Source organism: Miniopterus natalensis, chromosome 2 (genome assembly GCF_054644295.1).
Source record: "Miniopterus natalensis isolate mMinNat1 chromosome 2, mMinNat1.hap1, whole genome shotgun sequence".
NCBI classification, from domain to species: domain Eukaryota; kingdom Metazoa; phylum Chordata; class Mammalia; order Chiroptera; family Miniopteridae; genus Miniopterus; species Miniopterus natalensis.
The window spans coordinates 167,857,186-167,875,730 of NC_142082.1; the positions used below are offsets into that span (position 1 = coordinate 167,857,186).

Below are 18,545 nucleotides of genomic sequence, written 5' to 3' on the forward strand. Positions count from 1 at the left end.
AGACTAGAATTTCAGAGAGGCGCTATGTGGCAGTCTGTAGCTTTATTTTGCTGAGTGTCTACAGCATGTGGGGCTTTCATAGTCTGAAGTGTGTTTTACAACTGAAACCCCTCCTCCCGCACAGAGGTGAAGCTGGCCCGGCCAGGGCACATCCTCCTTCCCACCCTCCACCTCCCATGCCTCCTTGTCATTTCCAGTCTCACAAGGTACTTTCTCAAGTCTGAGGGTCCAGAGAGCCTGGTCCTGAAATTGGGGGTGCTGGGTCTCATCGGGTGGCCGGCGGGCTGTGATGGAGGCTAGGCCTTTACTGCAGTGATGACCCCGTCTGGGGAGTGCCAGCTCAGAGGTAGGAAGCAGGCTCAGGTTTTCGGTAATCCTCCTGGATGGGGATGGCATCGCCTTCTTCCTCCCTGGGGCAGCTGTAAGGACAAGGCTCCGCAGGCACCGCTGGGTTTTCTCCTTTGTCTGCAGAAACAGACGACTCTTGGCCAGTGGTCAGGGAAGGGGGTGAAAGGAGAAGGGATAAGCAAAGGAGGTAAGCTTGGGGGAGGGCTGTCAGGAGGACCGCAGCCAAGAGGAGAGGAAGACGAAGCAGAAGCCAGGGTTGGTGAAGATGGAGGTGGGGAGGCTCCCCCCGACGTCCCAGGCGTGGATGGCTGGGCTGAGAAGGTGGGGTGGGGTCAGGGACAGGACTGGAAATCTGTATTTTGTCTCTTACTTCCTCCGTATCTTCTTTGTTGATGGAGAAACAGGGCTCCGACCGTGGTGAAAAGGAGAAACATTCCCGACAGGATCACAAAAATGCGGATGCAACCTGAGCTGCACAGGGACCTCTGGGCTGTGATAGGCGGGGACCACACAAGGGTTTGGGGGTGGGCCTAGCCCTTGACTCCCTTTGGCACAGCCCCCCCACCATCCGCGCCTCCCCTCCTCCAGCCCTCCCCTCCCCCACCAAGTCCTCTCCTCATCCCTAGACTCCGCTCTTCCTCTTATCCCCCCACTCCTAGGAGCTTTCTGGCTGCCTTCTCTCTTGGACTCTCATATCTCTTGGAGTGGGGAAGGTGGAGAAAACTCACGTGGCCGTTGAGTTGAGAGAGCTGGGGCAGGCGGCCTGAAGTCAGCCGGAGTCTGCATGTGCCTGGCTGTCCTGGCCTCCAGCATCTCTGGGAAAACAGAGAGAGTGAGCAGCGGCAGGGAGCCCACAGGGAAAGGCTAGGCTGAAGGCCTAAGGGCCTGAGACGCATAGGATGAGATGAAAGAGCTGAGGCAGGCCAACCAGGCAGCTCCTGTTGGGGTGGGCACAGAAGGGGTGCTACTTGAGAGTGACCCTTACCCAAAGTGACTGGACAAAGAGTTTTGTGGAACTTACTTTTGGTGTAAGGTAAGTGGGTGGGTTGTAGGTGTGGGCCTGGGGCCTGTGATAGGTGAGGGGTCGGTGAGGGGTTTGGAGCAGGATCACACTCAGTACATTCCTCGTCCCTGCACTCCCAGCCCTTGGGGCAGGCACACACAGCATTGGTGGTGAGGGTGCAGTTTCGAATGAGATGACCTGGGGACAGAGGAGGCCAGAGGAACACAAGATGCTCAGAAACCTGCAAGCTCCACCTGCTTAATCCCATCCCCCAGGCCCACCCCACCCCCACAAAGGCTAGCCTCTCCCTTACCATCACCCAGTACCTTTGCCATGAGCATTATTGTTATTAAGGAAAAAACTTGGACCTTTTAGAAAATTCATGGTTCAGAAATAGACACTCTGAAAAGTAGAAACAGCTTACATGATTTCCTCTTCCTCACTGAGACAATTGCATTATAATATACTTATAGAAAGGTATAAACAGAAGGTGACCAGTAGGGACTGGTCCTGAGGGTGTCTGCCAAAGGGAAGGGCAGGGCTAAAGGAGGGGCTGGGATTGGGTAAAAATGGATGAAGTGCCATTGTTTTCAGTGATGAGTATCCAGAGATCTGAGGGGTTTTTTCTACCATGTGTAACCTGTGCTCAAAATTCCAGGCTATCTGGTACGTCTGTGTCTTACAGATGGGAGGGAATCCTGATGTCAAAGGGGACCAAGCTCATTCAGCCTCCTCCTGGTCTCCCTCTCCACCCCCGCCCCGCCAGTCCTGCAACCAGGTGCTGCCTGAGGTGGAACCTATGGACTGTGTCTCACAGAGAAGGGTCATGGATTGGGCTGATCTGGAACATAGCAACGGGAGTATAGGCTGGCTCAGTACTGGAGACAGGCTTTCTGGTAGGACCTGCAGAGTGACTGGGGCAGGTTTTGAATTTAAAAATTCCAACCCTCCTTGTGTTGCCGTCAAGAAGAGGAAAACCATCAACAATCCTACTCTTTTAAAAAAATTTTTTTTTTTTTTTTTAAATTATTGATTTCAGAGAGAGGAAAGGAGGGGGAGAGAGAGAAACATCAATGATGAGTCATTGACCAAGGCCGCAACCCAGGCATGTGCCCTGACTGGGAATTGAACCCCAATCTCTTGGATCCCAGGTCTACGCTCAACCGCTGAGCCACTCCCGGCCAGGCAACAATCCTAGTCTTAAATGGACTGAGGAATTCTGTGTATTGAAGATGTTGCTCTTTGGTTTGCAATGGCAAAACCCTTTTCATTTATTTAGTTTTTAAAGAATACAGTGTTAAAAGCCTAGTGAGACCAAACACATTTTACAAGCAAGTAGTGGAGTAGTTCAGTTAAGTAGTCTTCACAAGTGTCCTGCTGCAGGACATTGTTCAGAGGGTCCACTTTAAAATCTGCTAGTCTGTGTGCTGGCACCTCATTTCTGAAATTCTAGCTAAAATGGAGAAATAAAAGGATTCCTAACAGCCACAGATATTACGCATAATAGACTAATTCTCAGCAGTCCCTCAAATTTAGCTTACCCCTTCCCTAAACTAGCTCTCCCCATCACATCAACATACCCGCTCCCAGGATGCCCTATCCCCAAACATTGGCTCCACCTGCCATAGCCTTGAAGCAGCTGAAGCTCTGCTGCTTACCCTGTGTTTGCTCCCCCACACTCAGCTCTGCCACCTTGCTCCCCAGATGCTTGCCCATCTCACCAGAGTTACAGTGCCGGCAGTTCTCACAGTGGCTTCGGGTGTTGTAGTCTGGTGAGAAGGAGATCCCTAGTGTACACGGCTCACACTGAGCAGCCTTTCTGTGCCAGTCACAGTGCTTCCTGAGGAACATTCCTGTGAGCAGAGGTCCAGGGTCAAGGCTCAAGGGAGGCTGCTTCTCCGCTCTCTGCAAGGTGGTGCCTTGGGCGATGCAGGATTCCTCTCCTTGCTGGAACTCAGACTCACTTTCTGCTTCCCTTCCCTCCAAACCCAGTCCTCTCCCATACTCAGCCTGCCCCTGGCAAGGCCTCCTCTCTTACCTGGCTCACACATCTGGCAGCACAGTTGTCCCTGAGCCCAGTAGTGCTTCTCTGGGCAGCTCTTGGGGGCTGGGGTAGCCGAGAGTCCCGTTAGAATCCCCAGAACCCACAGCCAACAGGAAGGTGGCCAGGTCATGGCTTCTGCCCAGGTTGCTCTCTGTGCTCCAGTTGCTAACAGCTGGCCTCCGCACTGGGCACTGCTTCCTCTTTGTACCTCCTAGCAGCAGCTGCAGGTCCTTTCTGCGTCGTGCTGTTTCAAGTGGCAAGCTACCCTTCAAGTGGCAGTTGAAGCTGTACTGTGGCTGTTTTTTGTGTGTGTGTGTGTGTGTTTTTTTTTTTTTTTACAGCAGCAACCTCTTACCCCATCCACCCTTTCTGGGTGCTGGGGAGAGTTGTTAAAGGGCAAACTCTGTCAGAAGACCTGCAGCTCTTTAAAGTGGTCCTCTCCTACACGCAGCTCCTCTGTTTCCGTCTCTTGTACTCACAAAGAATTTAACCCATGGATGTCTGCCTCTTTTATAAAGTGTTGAATGTGCAGTCACCTGTCTCTCCTGTTCACGCACTTGTGTGCAAAGATGCCTACATTACGAACCTGTTCCCAGCGTACAAGCTAATTCGCACGTCCTCTCTCCCATGATAAGCTTTTCTCAAGGAGGTAAGCAGTGTAGAGAAGGAAGGGAAACCAGAACGGAGTCTCTGAAATGGAGTCAGGTAAGTTTTAGAATTCAGAATGTTTTAGATTTTGGGAAGAAACTAGCACCAAAAGACCCCCTCATGGTCTAGGGTAGCCATCAATCAAGTGCAGCATTTCTGCAGCAAAATGGTTAACTATTTAAATAAGTGGAGTGAATAAAGACTATAACTAGCCTTGGTTTTATGGCGAAGAGTTTGCTATGGAAGCGTTAGAATGGCAAGCGAGGGGCTTAAGCCTCTGTCACTCTGTGCTCAGAGATCACACCTGATCTCGTTTAGCCTTCCTGCCAGGCTGTGGTACAGATATCACCCACGGCCCGTCTGTCCTTCCCTCATCCCACGATCACCCTCATTGCCCCTTTCCCACCTCTGGCTGTGTCAGCCACTTATGTCCCGGAGTCCCCAGAGCCTCTCCCCTACTAGTCTTGGGTACTGGGGTTAAGGGTCAATGCCTGTGGGTCATTTCTTCCCTGTTTCTATGATTTGGGGAATATCGGGATAGCTGGACTTTCCCCTCTTTGAGTCCTGGGAACACATGGGTCAGACACTGCCCCTTCCTCTTTCTCTGAGGATTGAGGTGTGGGGTGGCTCATTTCTCTAGGCCATTTTCATTAAGGGGCTTTGCAGTTGTTTCCACAGGGCTCATAAAATGTCACACCCCTGTGATCTCACTTGTCATATCTGCTCTCTGTCTTACTCTTAGTTTCCTTTCTCTTCATTTTTTCCATCTCTTGCCTTCAGGTGGGTCCTGTCGACTGGGAAGCCATACATGGGTGTGATTTGAATAGTTACTTATGCAAAACCATCCTTTTTGCTGTCGGGCAAGGTGCCTGAATTCCCACCTCAGAATATTAACGGGATCTGAGGATTTTGCTGTCACTAACAGTCTTGCCCCACTCCCAGGTCATGGTCAGTATCTCCACTGTTAAATATCAGGGAGGCCATGGGGAGATGGGATCCCATGGGGATGTGACCCAGGAGGAATGATGAGTTGTTGGGGACCTTTAAGGAGAAATTTGCTGAAGGGGGAAATTGGAGGGCACAGGACTAACAACCTTGACTATACCCTGAGCTGCTCACCCACGTGAGGCCTGTGTTCTCTGTGCCAAAGCCCAAGTCCCGTCTTCTGCTCATCACTTTTTCATGGGGGAGAGGGCAGGAGCAGGGTCTGCCTGGCTCTCCTGGAGTAGCCCTGGTCTGGAGAAGGAAAGCTAGATTTCTGGACCTTAATATTCTCCCGCCTTCTGTGCTGTTTGCATCAATTTTTGGTGAGCGTTGGCCTGTCTTAGGCTGGCTTCCTGAACAGTCCCTTCCTCTTGTCTACAGGCCTGCAAGTGCAACCTGCCGAACTCTCCCTCAGAATCTTCCATCGCCTCTTTCTTTTTGGGCTTCAGTTTCCCATACTTCTCTGGCACAGATACGTGGTTTTTTTCAACAGCTCCCTCCTTTTCTTGCATCTCCAGAGAAAAGCCCACAGAAGCCTCTCTTTTGATGATTTTCATTCCTTTTTGTTGATGTTGATCCTCACCGGAGGATATTTTTCCATTGATTTTTTTAGAGATAATGGAAGACGGGGTGAGGGGGAGAGAGGGGCAAGGGAGAGAGAGAAACATCAAATGGTGTTTGGGAGGCCTCTCACATGCACCCTGACCAGGTCTGGGGATAGAACCTGCAACCCAGGTGCATGCCCTTGACTGGAAATCGAACCCATGACCCTCGGTGCATAGGCTGAACTCTAACCATTGAGCTGCGCTAGCCAGGGTGACTTTTATTACTATTGAGATGTTCTGACCAAACCCTCATTCTGGCTGTTTCCTTACCTTTGCCCTGCCACAGGCCCCAAATATGGGACACAGGGCTTTCTTGAATTTTCCTACAAGGCAGCTGTAAAAAGAAGGCTGTTAGGTATGGCAAAATTTTTACTGAAGCTTTATATATTATAAGGATACAACTTAAAATTGCATTTTGCATATTCTTGTACTTTTTTTTAGATTACAATTGACGTACGTTATTATATTAGTTTCAGGTGGACACCCCAGTGATTAGACATTACATAACTTACTAAGCAATCATCCCAATAAATCTTGCACCCATCTAATACCATATATAGTTATTAGAATATTGTCTGTATTCCCTGTGCTGTACTTTACCTTCCCATGACTGTTCTGTTACAACCAATCTGCACTTCTTAATCCCTTCACCTTTTTCACCTATCCCCCCAACTCCCTTTCCATCTGGCAGCCATCAAAATGTCCTCTGTGTCTATGAGTCTGTTTCTGTACTGCTTGTTCATTTATTTTGTTTTTAGATTCAATTGTTGATAGATATGTATTTATTGCCATTTTGTTGTTCATATTTTTTATCTTTTTTTTCTTCTTAAAGAAGATCCTTTAACATTTCATATAATACTTGTTTGGTGGTGATGAACTCCTTTCTTGCCTGGGAAGCTCTATCTGTCCTTTGATTCTAAATGATAGCTTTGCTGGGTAGAATAACCTTGGTTGTAGGTCCTTTTCATCACTTTGAATGTTTCTTGCCAATCCTTTCTGGTTGCAAAGTTTCTGTTGAGAAATCAGCTAACAGTCGTATGGGTGGTCCCTTGTAGGTAACTAGCTTTTCTCTTGTAGCTTTTAAGGTTCTCTCTTTGTCTTTAACCTTTGGCACTTTAATTATGATGTGTCTAGGTGTGGGCCTCTTTGGGTTCATCTTGTTGGGGACTCTCTGCGCTTCCTATACTTGTATGTCTATTTTCTTCACCAAATTAGTGAAGTTTTCTGCCAATTGTTTCAAATGCGTTTTTAATTTCTTGCTCTCTCTCTTCCCCTCCTGGTACCTCCATGATGCAAATATTAGTATGCTTTAAGTTGTACCAGAGGCTCCTTACACTATTCTCATTTAAAAAAAATTCTTTTATTTCTTGTATTCTTTTAGTTTTTTGTTTGTTTGTTTGTTTGCTGTTCTGATTGGGTGTTTTCTGCTTCCTTATCTTCCCAATCTCTGATTTGATTCTCTGCTTGCATATTCTTGTTCTTAATGGTCCTCCACACCCCTGAGATTAATCAGTGGTCTGACTGCCCTACAAAGCAGTAAAGGCACTGACCATCTTGCTGACACTTCTCTCCCTTTCTACCTCCTTTTTCTTTCACAGACTGACTTTCAAAAATATGTCAGGCATTATATCTCATCTCTCTTTAGCCCCTAATCCCAAACTTAGTCTTGGTTCTTTATAGATCTGTAACCAGAGTCAAAGTACTCCATGGAACTAAACTCTCTCCAAGATTTTTCCTTAGAAGGAAATTCCATTATATTACGTAGATGTCATAAATCACTGTTTGTGATCCTTATCAACCAAACCCCTTAGTTTTTCTAGCCTTCTTTGTCTCCCACTCAATTTCTTATTTCTCCATTCCTACTTTCTTTGATGACCCCCACCCACCCCCAGCTCCCTACTGCTTTAGATCCTCCTTCCCAGAAAGCCTTTAGAGAACAGCTGGGGGCAGGACACTGGGGTGGGCAGATTAACCCAGGTTTGGTTACTCACATCCCCATTCTGTAATTTGCATTCCTGGGACTCCCCAGTCTGGGTTTCAGGGGGACTCACCAGCTGTGGGCATTTCTTCTCATCTCTGATCACTTTTCAGTATTGCAGTCCTAGTTCCTAGTGTTTCCTAGCACATAAAGCACTCACTGTATATTAGATGGTCCAGCCTCAGTCTTGTTCCTTGACAATTGTATCCACAATTATAAAATTGAAATTTCAGGGAGCCCAAGGCCACATTGACCTTCTAAATGCCACTTCTCATTCACTTGACAAGTATTTGTTGCACATCCATTCTGTTCCAGGTAACAATTAAGTAATAGGACACAAAGATGAAAAAAATAAACACGTGGTTTCTGCCCTCATGGAGTTGACACACTAGTGAGAGAGTCAGACATTGATCAAATAACCTCAAAGACAAATGTAAAGTTATTAGTAACAGTCATTATTCAGCAAAATGAAGGGCAGAGTCAGGGTGCAATATAGGTGCCTCTCCACTAATAGGGGGACTTGGGGAGGCAGTGCTTCAACCAGGAAGCAAAATTTACTGAGAGATGTGTGCGATCTGACAGCTCCCACTTTCTGGAGAATGGTTTCTTCCTTTGGTTTCTAGATATCACCCTATTCTTCCTTTGACCACTTCTAGTCTTTGATCAATGATAATTTTTCTTATATACGGATTATATAAAATAGGGACGATCTGTTCCTTCAAGGCTTGGCGTGTGTGTGTGTGTGTGTGTGTGTGTGTGTGTGTGTATTTTGAGTGGAGGCTTTTCGCTACTGATTTAATACAGTTTCTGCTAGAGTCAGTTTTGGTAGGTTATATTTTACCAGGAAGCTGTCTATTGAATTTGTGGGCATAAATGTTTAAAATCACCACTAGATCTGTAGTAATTTCCCCCTTTTCACTCCCAATATTGCTTATTTATAATTTTCTTATTTTTTTCTTGATACAACTTTGCCAGAGATATGTCTAATTTATTAATTGCTTCAAAGAGCCAACTTTTGAGTTTGTTGTGTTTTCCTATTATTTCCTTCTTTTCTGTTTTATTTTATACTTTGTTCTAATTTTTAAATAATTTTCTTCCTTTTACTTTTCTTGGGTTTATTCTGCCATTTTTTTTTTCTAACTTTTTTTTTTTCTGTATCTATGTCTTTTAAAAAAATTTATCTTTATTGTTGAGAGTATTACAGGTGTCCCATTTCCCCCTCCAATTGACCCCCTCCACTTTGCTCTCCCCAGGCCTTCACCCCGTTATTAATTGTGTCCATGGGTTATGCATATAACTTCTTTGGTTAATCTCTTCCCACACTTCACCCCCCTTCCCTCTTTCCTCTGAAATATGATCATTTGTTGCATGCATCAATGTCTCTGGATCTATTTAGTTTGTCAGATTCTTTTGTTCATTAGCTTCTTCTTAAAGAAGACCCTTTAACATTTCCTGTAGTGCTGGTCTGGTAGTGATGAACTCCTTTAGCTTTTTCTTATCTGTGAAGCTCTTTATTTGACCTTCAATTCTAAATGATAGCTTTGCTGGGTAGAGCAATCTTGGTTGTAGTTCCATGGTTTTCATCATTTTGAATATTTCTTGCCACTGTCTTCTGACCTGCAAAGTTTCTGTTGAGAAATCAGCTGACAGTCGTATGGGTGCTCCCTTATTGATAACTAACTGCTTTTCTCTTGTAGCTTTTAAGGTTCTCTCTTTGTCTTTAACCTTTGGCAATTTCATTATGATGTGTCTTGCTGTGGGCCTCTTTGGGTTCCTCTTGTTTGGGACCCTCTGTGCTTCCTGGACTTGTAAGTCTATTTCATTCCCCAGGTAGGGGAATTTTTATGTAATTATTTTTTCAAATAGGTTTTCAGTTTCTTGGTCTCTTTCTTCCCCTTATGGCACCCCAATAATATGAATGTTGGGGCCTCTTGAGGTTGTCCCAGAGGCTCCTTATATTTCTGGATTCTTTTTTCTTTTTATTCTTCTGGTTGGGTGTTTTTTGTTTCCTCATGTTCCAAATTGCTGATTTGATTCTCAGCGTCCTTTACTCTCCTGTTGATTCCATGTAAGTTATTCTTCATTTCAGTTCCTGTAGCCTTCATTTCAAATTGGTACTTTATTATGTTATCAATTTTCTCAGTTATTTCCCTAATAGTCTGCTTAAAGATCCTTATAAACAAAATTCTGAACTCTGTATCTGTTAGCTTGCTTGGATCTATTTCATTTAGTTCCTCTTCTAGAGATTTCTTCTGTTCTTTTCTTTGTGACATGTTTCTTTGCCTCCACATTTTGGCTGCTTCCAGGTGTTTCTATGTATGAGGTAGTGCTGATATGTCTTTTGGAATTTGTAGAGTGGCTTTGTGTAGTAGGTGTCTTGTAGGGTCCAGTGGCTCAGCCTCCCCAGCCACCTGAGCTTGGCCTTCTAGGTGCTCCCCTGTGTGGGCTGTGTGCACTGTCCTGTTGTAGTTGAGCCTTGGTTGCTATTGGTGTCCCTGGGAGGAACTGACCCTCAGGCCAATCAGCTGTGAGGACCAGCTGCAACTACAGCCAGAGAGCTGCTGTGCTGGAGACACCCCTATGGAACAGGATTTACTTCAGTGGAGCTTTGGTGTTCACCAAGTGCGCCCCTTGAGTGTCACTTGTGGATGTGGTAGGGTTGTAATCCAGTGTGGTCGAGAGACCACCAGGTGCACTGTCTCTGGGGTTTCCGGGGGGGGGGTGCAAAGCCAGCTTCTGCCGGTGCCTTGCCCAGGGCCACCCAGCATGAGCTACACAGCAAACCGTAGGTGGCTGCTACTTGTGCTGGGCTTGGCGTTGCCCAGGAGAGGCCAAGCTATGAGCCAATGCAGGCTGCTGCTAGGGCCAGGCCTGGGGCCACTTATCAAGCCGTATGGGGCCCGCTGCTGCTTGTTTGAGAGATTTTAGGGAAGTCCTAAGCATGAGGCTCAAGAGGCCACTTGCATAGAAAAGCCCCTGGAAATGGCCTGGATGAGATGTAGGTGGGGAGGGGAGGGGCCTCCAGGATCATGGGGCGGGGCCAAAGGCGTGAGTCAGGTGCTGGCGATTCAAATATGGCGTCTGCCTGCCGGCTGTGTGCGGGTGGACTCGCCAAAGGAGCAATGGCTGGTGCCAACCCTTCTGCCTGGGAGGAAGCGGCCCCCCCACCTCTCGCCCAGATCTCAGGCAGGTTAGTTCCTCCCCGAGTGTCCCGGGTCCTTTCAGGCTGCTGCCCGGCGCTGGGCTCAGAGGGAGCGCGTCCGAGTGAGTCCGTGCGCCGGCCTTTTAAGAGGAGCTGCTGGGGCTCCCGCAACCTCCGCAACCCTCAGCCACAGTCCCCTCTGGTTTCACAGCCCAGAGTTGTGGGGACGTCTCTTCCCGGCCCTGGAGCCCTGGGCTGGGGGCCTGCTGTGGGGCTGGGACCCCTCACTTCTCCAGGAAACCCCTACCGCAGGGATTCCCTCCCAGGTTTACCCCGCGGCACTGGGTGTGGGTCCTCCGTGCGTCTCCAATTCAGCCCCGATCCACCCTCGTCTCCGCCCCTCCTCCCGGTCTCGATGCTCCTTCAGTTCCCTGGATGTAGGGCTTCTGTGCAGCCAGATTTCAGGAGGTTCTGAGTGATGGTGGTTCTGTATTTTAGTTGTAATTTTGCTGTGGTTGCGGGAGGCGGCGGGTACAGCTGTTACCTGCGCTACCATCTTGTTTCTCCTCTCTAACTTCTTGAATTGGATGCTTGGTTCATTAATTAAAATTTTTCTAATATATGCATTTAAGGCCATAAACTTCTCTCTAAGAACTATGTTAGCTACATCTCATAAGTTTTACTATATTGTGTTTTCATTACTGTCAGCTTATCTTTTTCCCATTATTGTTTGTTTATTTATTTTTAAATACGTTTAAAAATATATATATATATGTTTTTATTGATTTTAGAGAGAGAGGAAGGGAGAGGGAGAGAGAGAAACCCCAATGAGAGAGAAACTTTGATTGGCTGCCTCCTGCATGCCCCCTACTGGGGATTGAGCCCACAACCCAGGCGTGTGCCCTACGGGGAATTGACCTCTGCATACATGGAATGATGCTCATGAGACCAACTGAGCCATGCCGGCCAGGGCAAATACTCTTTTTTTGTTTGTTTGTTAATCCTCACCTGAGGATATTTTTTCCATTGATTTTTTTTAGAGAGAATGGGAGGGAGGGAGAGAGAGAGAGAAACATCAACTTTTTGTTCCACCCATTTATATATTCTCATATGTGCCTTGACGGGGTCAAACCCCCAACCTTGGCGTATTAGGACAATGCTCTAACTAACTGAGCTACCTGGCCAGTGCATTAAACATTTATTTTATTTATTTATTACTTTTTAGATTTCCCTTACAGGTTTCCAGCTTATGTGGGAGGGTGTCTTCAGTTCCTGTCTGATGGGGCCTAAGTCTTCCCCTCTGGGCCCATGTGGGGTTAAAACCTCAGCCCCTAGGTGACCGGAGCCCCTCAGTGGCTGCTCATGCACTCACCCCAGCAATTTCCAGTTCTGCATGCTTCTCTGGCACCTAGGATTTCCCTTTCTTCATTGAGAACTTAACTCTTCACCTAAAAGAATGTTATGTAGCATTTCAAGACCTTTGTTGCAGAGGTTAGAAGTCCCATTTCACAGGGTGCTCTGTGACCTTCTTCCTGAGCACCCTTTCTTATTTAGAGCTTGTCAAGTCTCTTGATTTTATGTGGTATATGATTTAAAGAATTAATTCTAGTTTAAGGTAAAGCTAATTTCTGAAGTCAGATATGTAAATCGACCCGTGGATGATTTGAGTGCTAACTGCTGCGATTTTCTGTTAGCCGTATACCAGTAAAGTACAAAACCAGTAAAGGGAAATTCTCAAAGATACCAGGGCAAGGGGAGAAACAATGAGGGTCCCAGGTCCCAAACCCACTGAGACAGGGGGATGCTGGGGTAGGTGGAGAGAGCATGGTTTTCAGAATTACCCAGATTGGTTGTCCACTAGCCTGTCTGCCAGTTATTACCTGGACCTTCTTGGGCGAGTCTCAGAGCCTCTGAATTGAGTCTGTGTCTACTTGGGGATAGTGTCACAATACTATGCAACATATTGGGAGAATCATGGGTAACAGTATAAATGAAATGCCTTGCCTCGTTTGGGTACTCAATAAATGTTCATTTCTGCCCTCCCTTTCTTGGTGTTTGAGGCTGCAAGTTCCAAGAAATGGGGTTGAAGGAACGAACAGCCAATACACCTGGAAAATAAACCAAAAGAGCGTGAAAGAGACAGAACAACCTGCTAAACCAAGCAAGCTGTGCAGTATGTCTGCTCCATGTATTAGTCATAGTTAAAGCATTCTTCATAATGCAGAAAAGTGATTTTGCAAGGGGTAGGGATGTTTCCCCTCATAGTGGGCTCCTGGACCCTTAGCATTTCCTACTTGATCTTTTCCTGAGTGATTCCTCTTGCCCACCCAAATGAGTAAAGACTGTACACACACCCAGTCTAGTGATCTTCCCTGCAGGGGTGGCAACTCTATGATTTCCCCAAACTTACACAGAGTATAAAGCACTGTGACTCCTGTAATTAACTTGCCTTCATTTCCCCTTCTGGCCTCTTGGGGGTGTCATTTAAGCCCAATCTCTTAAGGCCAGTTCACTTCCCAGGGGCATGCTGGAGCTGGCTAGAGCTGTCTAGCCAAAGCTTGATTTTTAAATTGTCCAGAATTTTGTGAGCTGGTTACACGTTGGTAGTTTGGAATTGGCTGTGGTGGGAGTATTTGCAACCATGTAAATTAGCAAATGCTACAAATCAAGAGGTCCCCGCCTCAAAGAGCTGGCTGTTGAAACATTGACAGCCATATCAGTTCTCCTGGCTGGGCCCAATAATTGTCTTTAGTTCTTATTTGGATCCTGGAGAGGCAGTGTTCTTTCCTGTCTGGATCCCAGGCCCTCTCCTTCTGCCTTCCAGATAGCACTACTCACGGTGGGCCCTGTTTTACTAATTCTAACCAGCTTAGGATCCCAAACTAGCAGAGCTGGAAAGAAGGTTTCTGATCCTGTGGGTCTCTCCCCTCATTTTACAAATGTCAGAACCACTGGCGAGGAGGTGAAGTGACTTGCTCTTTGTGGCAGAGTTGAGAGAGAAGTCAGGTCTCTTGGATCCCAGTCCACTGCTGATATAGACCTTACAGAGCCAGACACATATTGGGTGCTCAGTACAGGTGTTGGACTGAGTTTATACTGGGTAATACCTCCTGAGCTCAGCGTGAAGACTTGTCTTGGCTGCTCTTCCTCTATCTTTCTTTTTGTTGCCTATCTCACAGAGACTATCCCTGCCCTTTCACTCTGTGAAACTCAGTTTCCTTCTTTGCTTTTCTTTTCCTAAATTGAAGTTTAATTGTACAAGTAATATATTCATATCATCCCTTTATAGAAAATTAAACCAGTAAAATCCACCAATTCCACCAGTAGTTATATGCACTAAGAATTCTTGCACATGTGCCCCAGGAAACACATGCAAGAATGTTCAAGCACTATTTGTAACAGCAGAAGAAAAAGAAAGACGAGGACCCACAGGTCCATAAATGTTAGACTGACTGATAAATCATAGTATATTCACCCAATGGAGTATTCATCCAATGGAATACTTTAGAGGAATGAAAATGAATGACCTACATGCAGTCACATACACAGTATATGAGTCTCAAAAACATATATACACAATTTAGATGAGTCTCAAAAACATAATATGGCACAATGGTGTGAATTAATGCCACTGAATTGTATGCTTAAAAAGGGTTAAAATGGTATATTTTATGTTATGTATACTTTACCACAATAAAAACAAACAAAACCATAATATTGAATGATGTTGAGTGAAAGAAGCAAGCCAAAGAAAAGCACATAAGATTCCATATATAATCAAGTACAGAAACAGGTAAAACTGAACAATTTGTCGCTCAGGGATACACACACAGATGTTAGAACTGGAAAGTAAAGTAAGGGGGTGATGGACTCAATCCAGGGCTGGTTCCCCCTGTGGGGAAGGAAAGGTATGATCGGGAAGCTTCTAAGGTTCTGCCAATTGTCTTAGCATGGGTTTTCATAATGTTATTTCGATATACTGCTTTGTATACTTGATATAGTTCACAATAAAATATTAAAAATATAGAAATAATGTAAATACACAAATAAGTAGATAAATAAAATGTCTCATAAAATCAAGTGCAAAACCGCTTTTAAAGGACATGCCCTCAACCAAGGCCACCGAGTCCCCCAACAGAAAAGCCTGTTGAAGATGGACTCACAATTAAAAATTAGAAAGCACACCTGAAACAGTTTGACCTAGAGTAACTTTTTCATCTCAGTCATTAAAATCAAATATTTGAACTTAGAACCAGATCTACTAGTTACTACATATGAAGTATTGAAACAAGAATTAAAAAAATATATATTAAATCGCATTGCTCTTATGGAATATATTACTAAATAGAGCTATGCTTTATAAAAAGTGGTTATATATATTAATATTTTAATGAGAGAAAAATGATCTTTTATGTTGAAAATAAGTAAAAATATTATCTTTAAATATTTTCCCCAACTTTATCTCTTCCTTTTTTATTTAAAAAATTAGAAGTGAAAATGGAAAAAATATTGAACAACTTAGACAAGACTCCCTTTGATCAATCTTCTTCCCTCAGCCTTGGTCCTCTCCCTGCCTCCTCAGAGGTAATCACTGTTTCAGATTAGTGAATATTCTTCCAGAACTTTTTCTAACAAACAAATAAATTATATGTATGTGTTTTATTACTTTAGGACTGTTCATGGCCAAAAATGGGGGAAAATCCCTTCCCTTTGTTAGGCTGTACATTAATAAATAGGTTCTTTTTATACAGCAGGGAATGACAGTTTAGAGCCCCTGAAAACAGACATCGATCCACAAAAAATCAGATGGATTTTTCCAGTAAAGTCCCTTTTATTTTCTACTTCAAATAGTTTTAAGGAATAAATAATATTTCTCTCATCTAAGCCCCTGTCCTGCTGTGGTTCCTGTTTGAATTTCTCAATGTTGGGAAGACCCTCTGTCTCCAGAGAAGTGGGCAAAAAGCCTCATGTACAGCACGTGGTCACTACATTTCCCTGGCAAGGGGCTTTACCCACCTCTTTTATACCTAAGATGGTTGACAGCAAGGACATTTAATTTTAACTTTCCCTTTCTTATTTGGAACATGGTAGGTTGCTTATGTTCTCCAAAGGAAATATCACAGAAGCCTGCAGCAATTCTAACACAAAGCAAGAAATAAAGCATAAGGAACAAATCATGCATTGGTTCTCTCTGCTTGTTAAAAAATTATCTTTTGGAAATGAAACAGCCCAAGCCTGGCAATTCCATGTTCTGTTTTAAATTTTTATTTTTTAATTGATTTTAGAGAGGAAAGAGAGAGAGAGAGACATTGATTTGTTGTCCCACTTATTTATGCATTCATTGATTGATTCTTATATGTGCCCTGACCGGAGATTGAACCCACAGCCTTGGCCTATCTGAACGATGCTCTGACCTGGCTACCTGGCCAGGGCTCCATGTTTTCTTACACTGCTTTTTAAAATCCATCTTTTTCTGTTAGCCTAGCATCTCAACCTGGCAAGCAGAAGTCTCCAAGGGTCCCAGCACAGTTGTGTTTTGGGTGTTCCCCCCTCCCCTAAATAATATATAGTATATATCCTTCTAGAATTTGCTTTTTGCTTTTTAAATCCAATAATATATCTTTGGAGATTATATTATGTTATACAGATAGAACTACTCATTTTGTTAAATAGAATGGGTGAGCCTGGGCTTTTTAGCCATTCTCCTATTCATGAATTCACGAATAATTAGGTTTTCGCCACTATTTCACTATTACCAATTGTGTCACATAAATATCTTACATTTCCCTGTGTATGTGGGAGTGTTACTTTAGAATAAATACTGGGTGTTGGAATTGCTGAGTTCTAGGGCATGCACATTTTCAGTTTATTAGGTGCTGGCAAGTTGCCCTGCAAAGCGGCTCTACCACTTCACACACCTACCAGCAGTGGAACAAGAGCGTGTTTCCTCACACCCTGCCGGCTGCTCATGCTGGCTAACCATTTTTCTCAAGCTAATTGAGGAAAAACGCTGCCTCATCGTTTCAGCGTACATTCCCCTGATGACTAGTGAGGCTGCGCATCTTTCCGTGATCATTAGCTGTTTGTATTTCCTCCTTTGCGACAAATGCCTTTTTATCTTTGCGTCACCACCAGTGTTCTAAAGTCCACCCTTGGCTCTTCTCTTCAAAAACCCTCTGTCTTGTGACCTAGCCTGCAGGGCCTCTGCCAAGCCTGTGGGTTCCTACAGCTGTTTGCAATCTGCTCTAGGGTCTGAGGAAAGCCTTGTGGCAGGGGAGATATTCCTGTGGCCCTTTTACAGACCTTAGGAGACTTCAGACCTGCGCGGAGGTGGTATCCTTTACCTCATTTGTAAGATGGCATTTGGGACTTGAGTGACCCTTAGACTCCTCTGCTTCAGCCCTGAATGACTCAAGACAACACTGGCCTCCAGCCCAGACTGAAGGGCTCCTTGGTGCATGTTGACTTTTTAAATTGCGATAAAATTCAACATTTTAGTCATTTTATAATGTACAATTCAGTGGTTTTTAATATTTTCACAAAGTTGTACAAATATCAACCACCATCTAATTCCAGAACACTATGCTCTCCCCTAAAATAAACCAACCTCATACCTAAAAGTTAGCAGCCAGTCACTTCCCCTCTCTATTTCTCCAACCCCAATAATCTATTTTCTGTCTTTATGGATTGGCCTATTCTTGACATTTCATATAAATGGAGTCATATACTATGTGGCCATTTATGTCTGGCTCCTTTCAATTTAGCACAGTATCTTGAAGGTTTGTTAATGCTGTAGCATGTATTATCAGTATTTCAGTCCTTTATATGGCGGAATAATATTCCATTGTATGGATATATCACATTTGGTTATCCATTTACCAACTGATGGACGTTTGGGTTGTTTCTACTTTTTGGCCATTATGAATAATGCTGCTATTAACATTCATGTACAAGTTTTGTGTGAACATATGTTTTGAATTCTCTTCGGTATATACCGACCAGAGGAATTGCTGGGTCAAATGATAACTCTATGTTTAACTTCTTGAGGAACTGCCAGACTGTTTTCCACAACTGAATCATTTTACCACCAGTGATACATGAAGGTTCCAGTTTTTCTATGTGCTTACCGACACCTGTTAATTTCCATAAAAAAATTATAGCCAGACAAGTTGGTATGAAGTGGTATTTCATTGTGGTTTTGATTTGCATTTCCCAAAGACTAATGATGTTGAGCATTAAAAAAATTTTTTTTAAAAATTGATTTTTGAGAGAGAGAAAGAGAGAGGGAGAGAGCTCCCTCTTATTGTTCCATTTATTTATGCATTCATTGGTGAATTCTTGTATGTGCCCTGATTGGGGATTGAACCTGAAACCCTGGTGTATAGGAACGATGTTCCAACCAACTGAACCAGCCAGCCAGGGCCTGAGTGTCTATCTTTTCACATGTGTATCGGCCATTTTTATATCTTCTTTGAGAAATGTCTGTTCAAATCCTTTACCCATATTTAAGTTGGATTATTTGCCTTTTTTGTTGAATTGTAAGAGTTCTTTATATATTCTGGATACTAGATCCTTATCAGATACATGATTTGCAAACATTTCCCCATTCTATGGGTTGTTTTTTTCATTTTCTTGATAGTGGCCTTTGATACACAAAAGTTTTTCATTTTGATAAAATCTAATTTTTCTTTTTTCTTTTTTGCTGATTGTGATTTGGTGTCATATTTAGGAATTTGTTGCCTAAACCAAGGTTACACAGATTTACATCTTTTTTTTTCTAACAATTTTATAGT

General features: G+C 44.3%; 2 protein-coding genes across 3 annotated transcripts in view; one reads left to right on the forward strand and one right to left on the reverse strand.

Moving 5' to 3' along the window:
* The window catches only part of VAMP1 (vesicle associated membrane protein 1), a 44,907-nt gene that overhangs the window by 14,910 nt on the left and 11,452 nt on the right, over positions 1 to 18,545 (forward strand). The window lies entirely within an intron of this gene.
* Positions 28 to 3,535, reverse strand: CD27 (CD27 molecule). The gene is made up of 6 exons (XM_016221780.2): positions 3,390 to 3,535; positions 3,073 to 3,204; positions 1,370 to 1,549; positions 1,077 to 1,163; positions 719 to 838; positions 28 to 465 (listed from the first exon to the last, which is right to left on the reverse strand). Exons 1-6 carry the CDS (start codon positions 3,523 to 3,525, stop codon positions 341 to 343), a joined length of 780 nt encoding a protein of 259 aa, XP_016077266.1. The 5' UTR covers positions 3,526 to 3,535; the 3' UTR covers positions 28 to 340.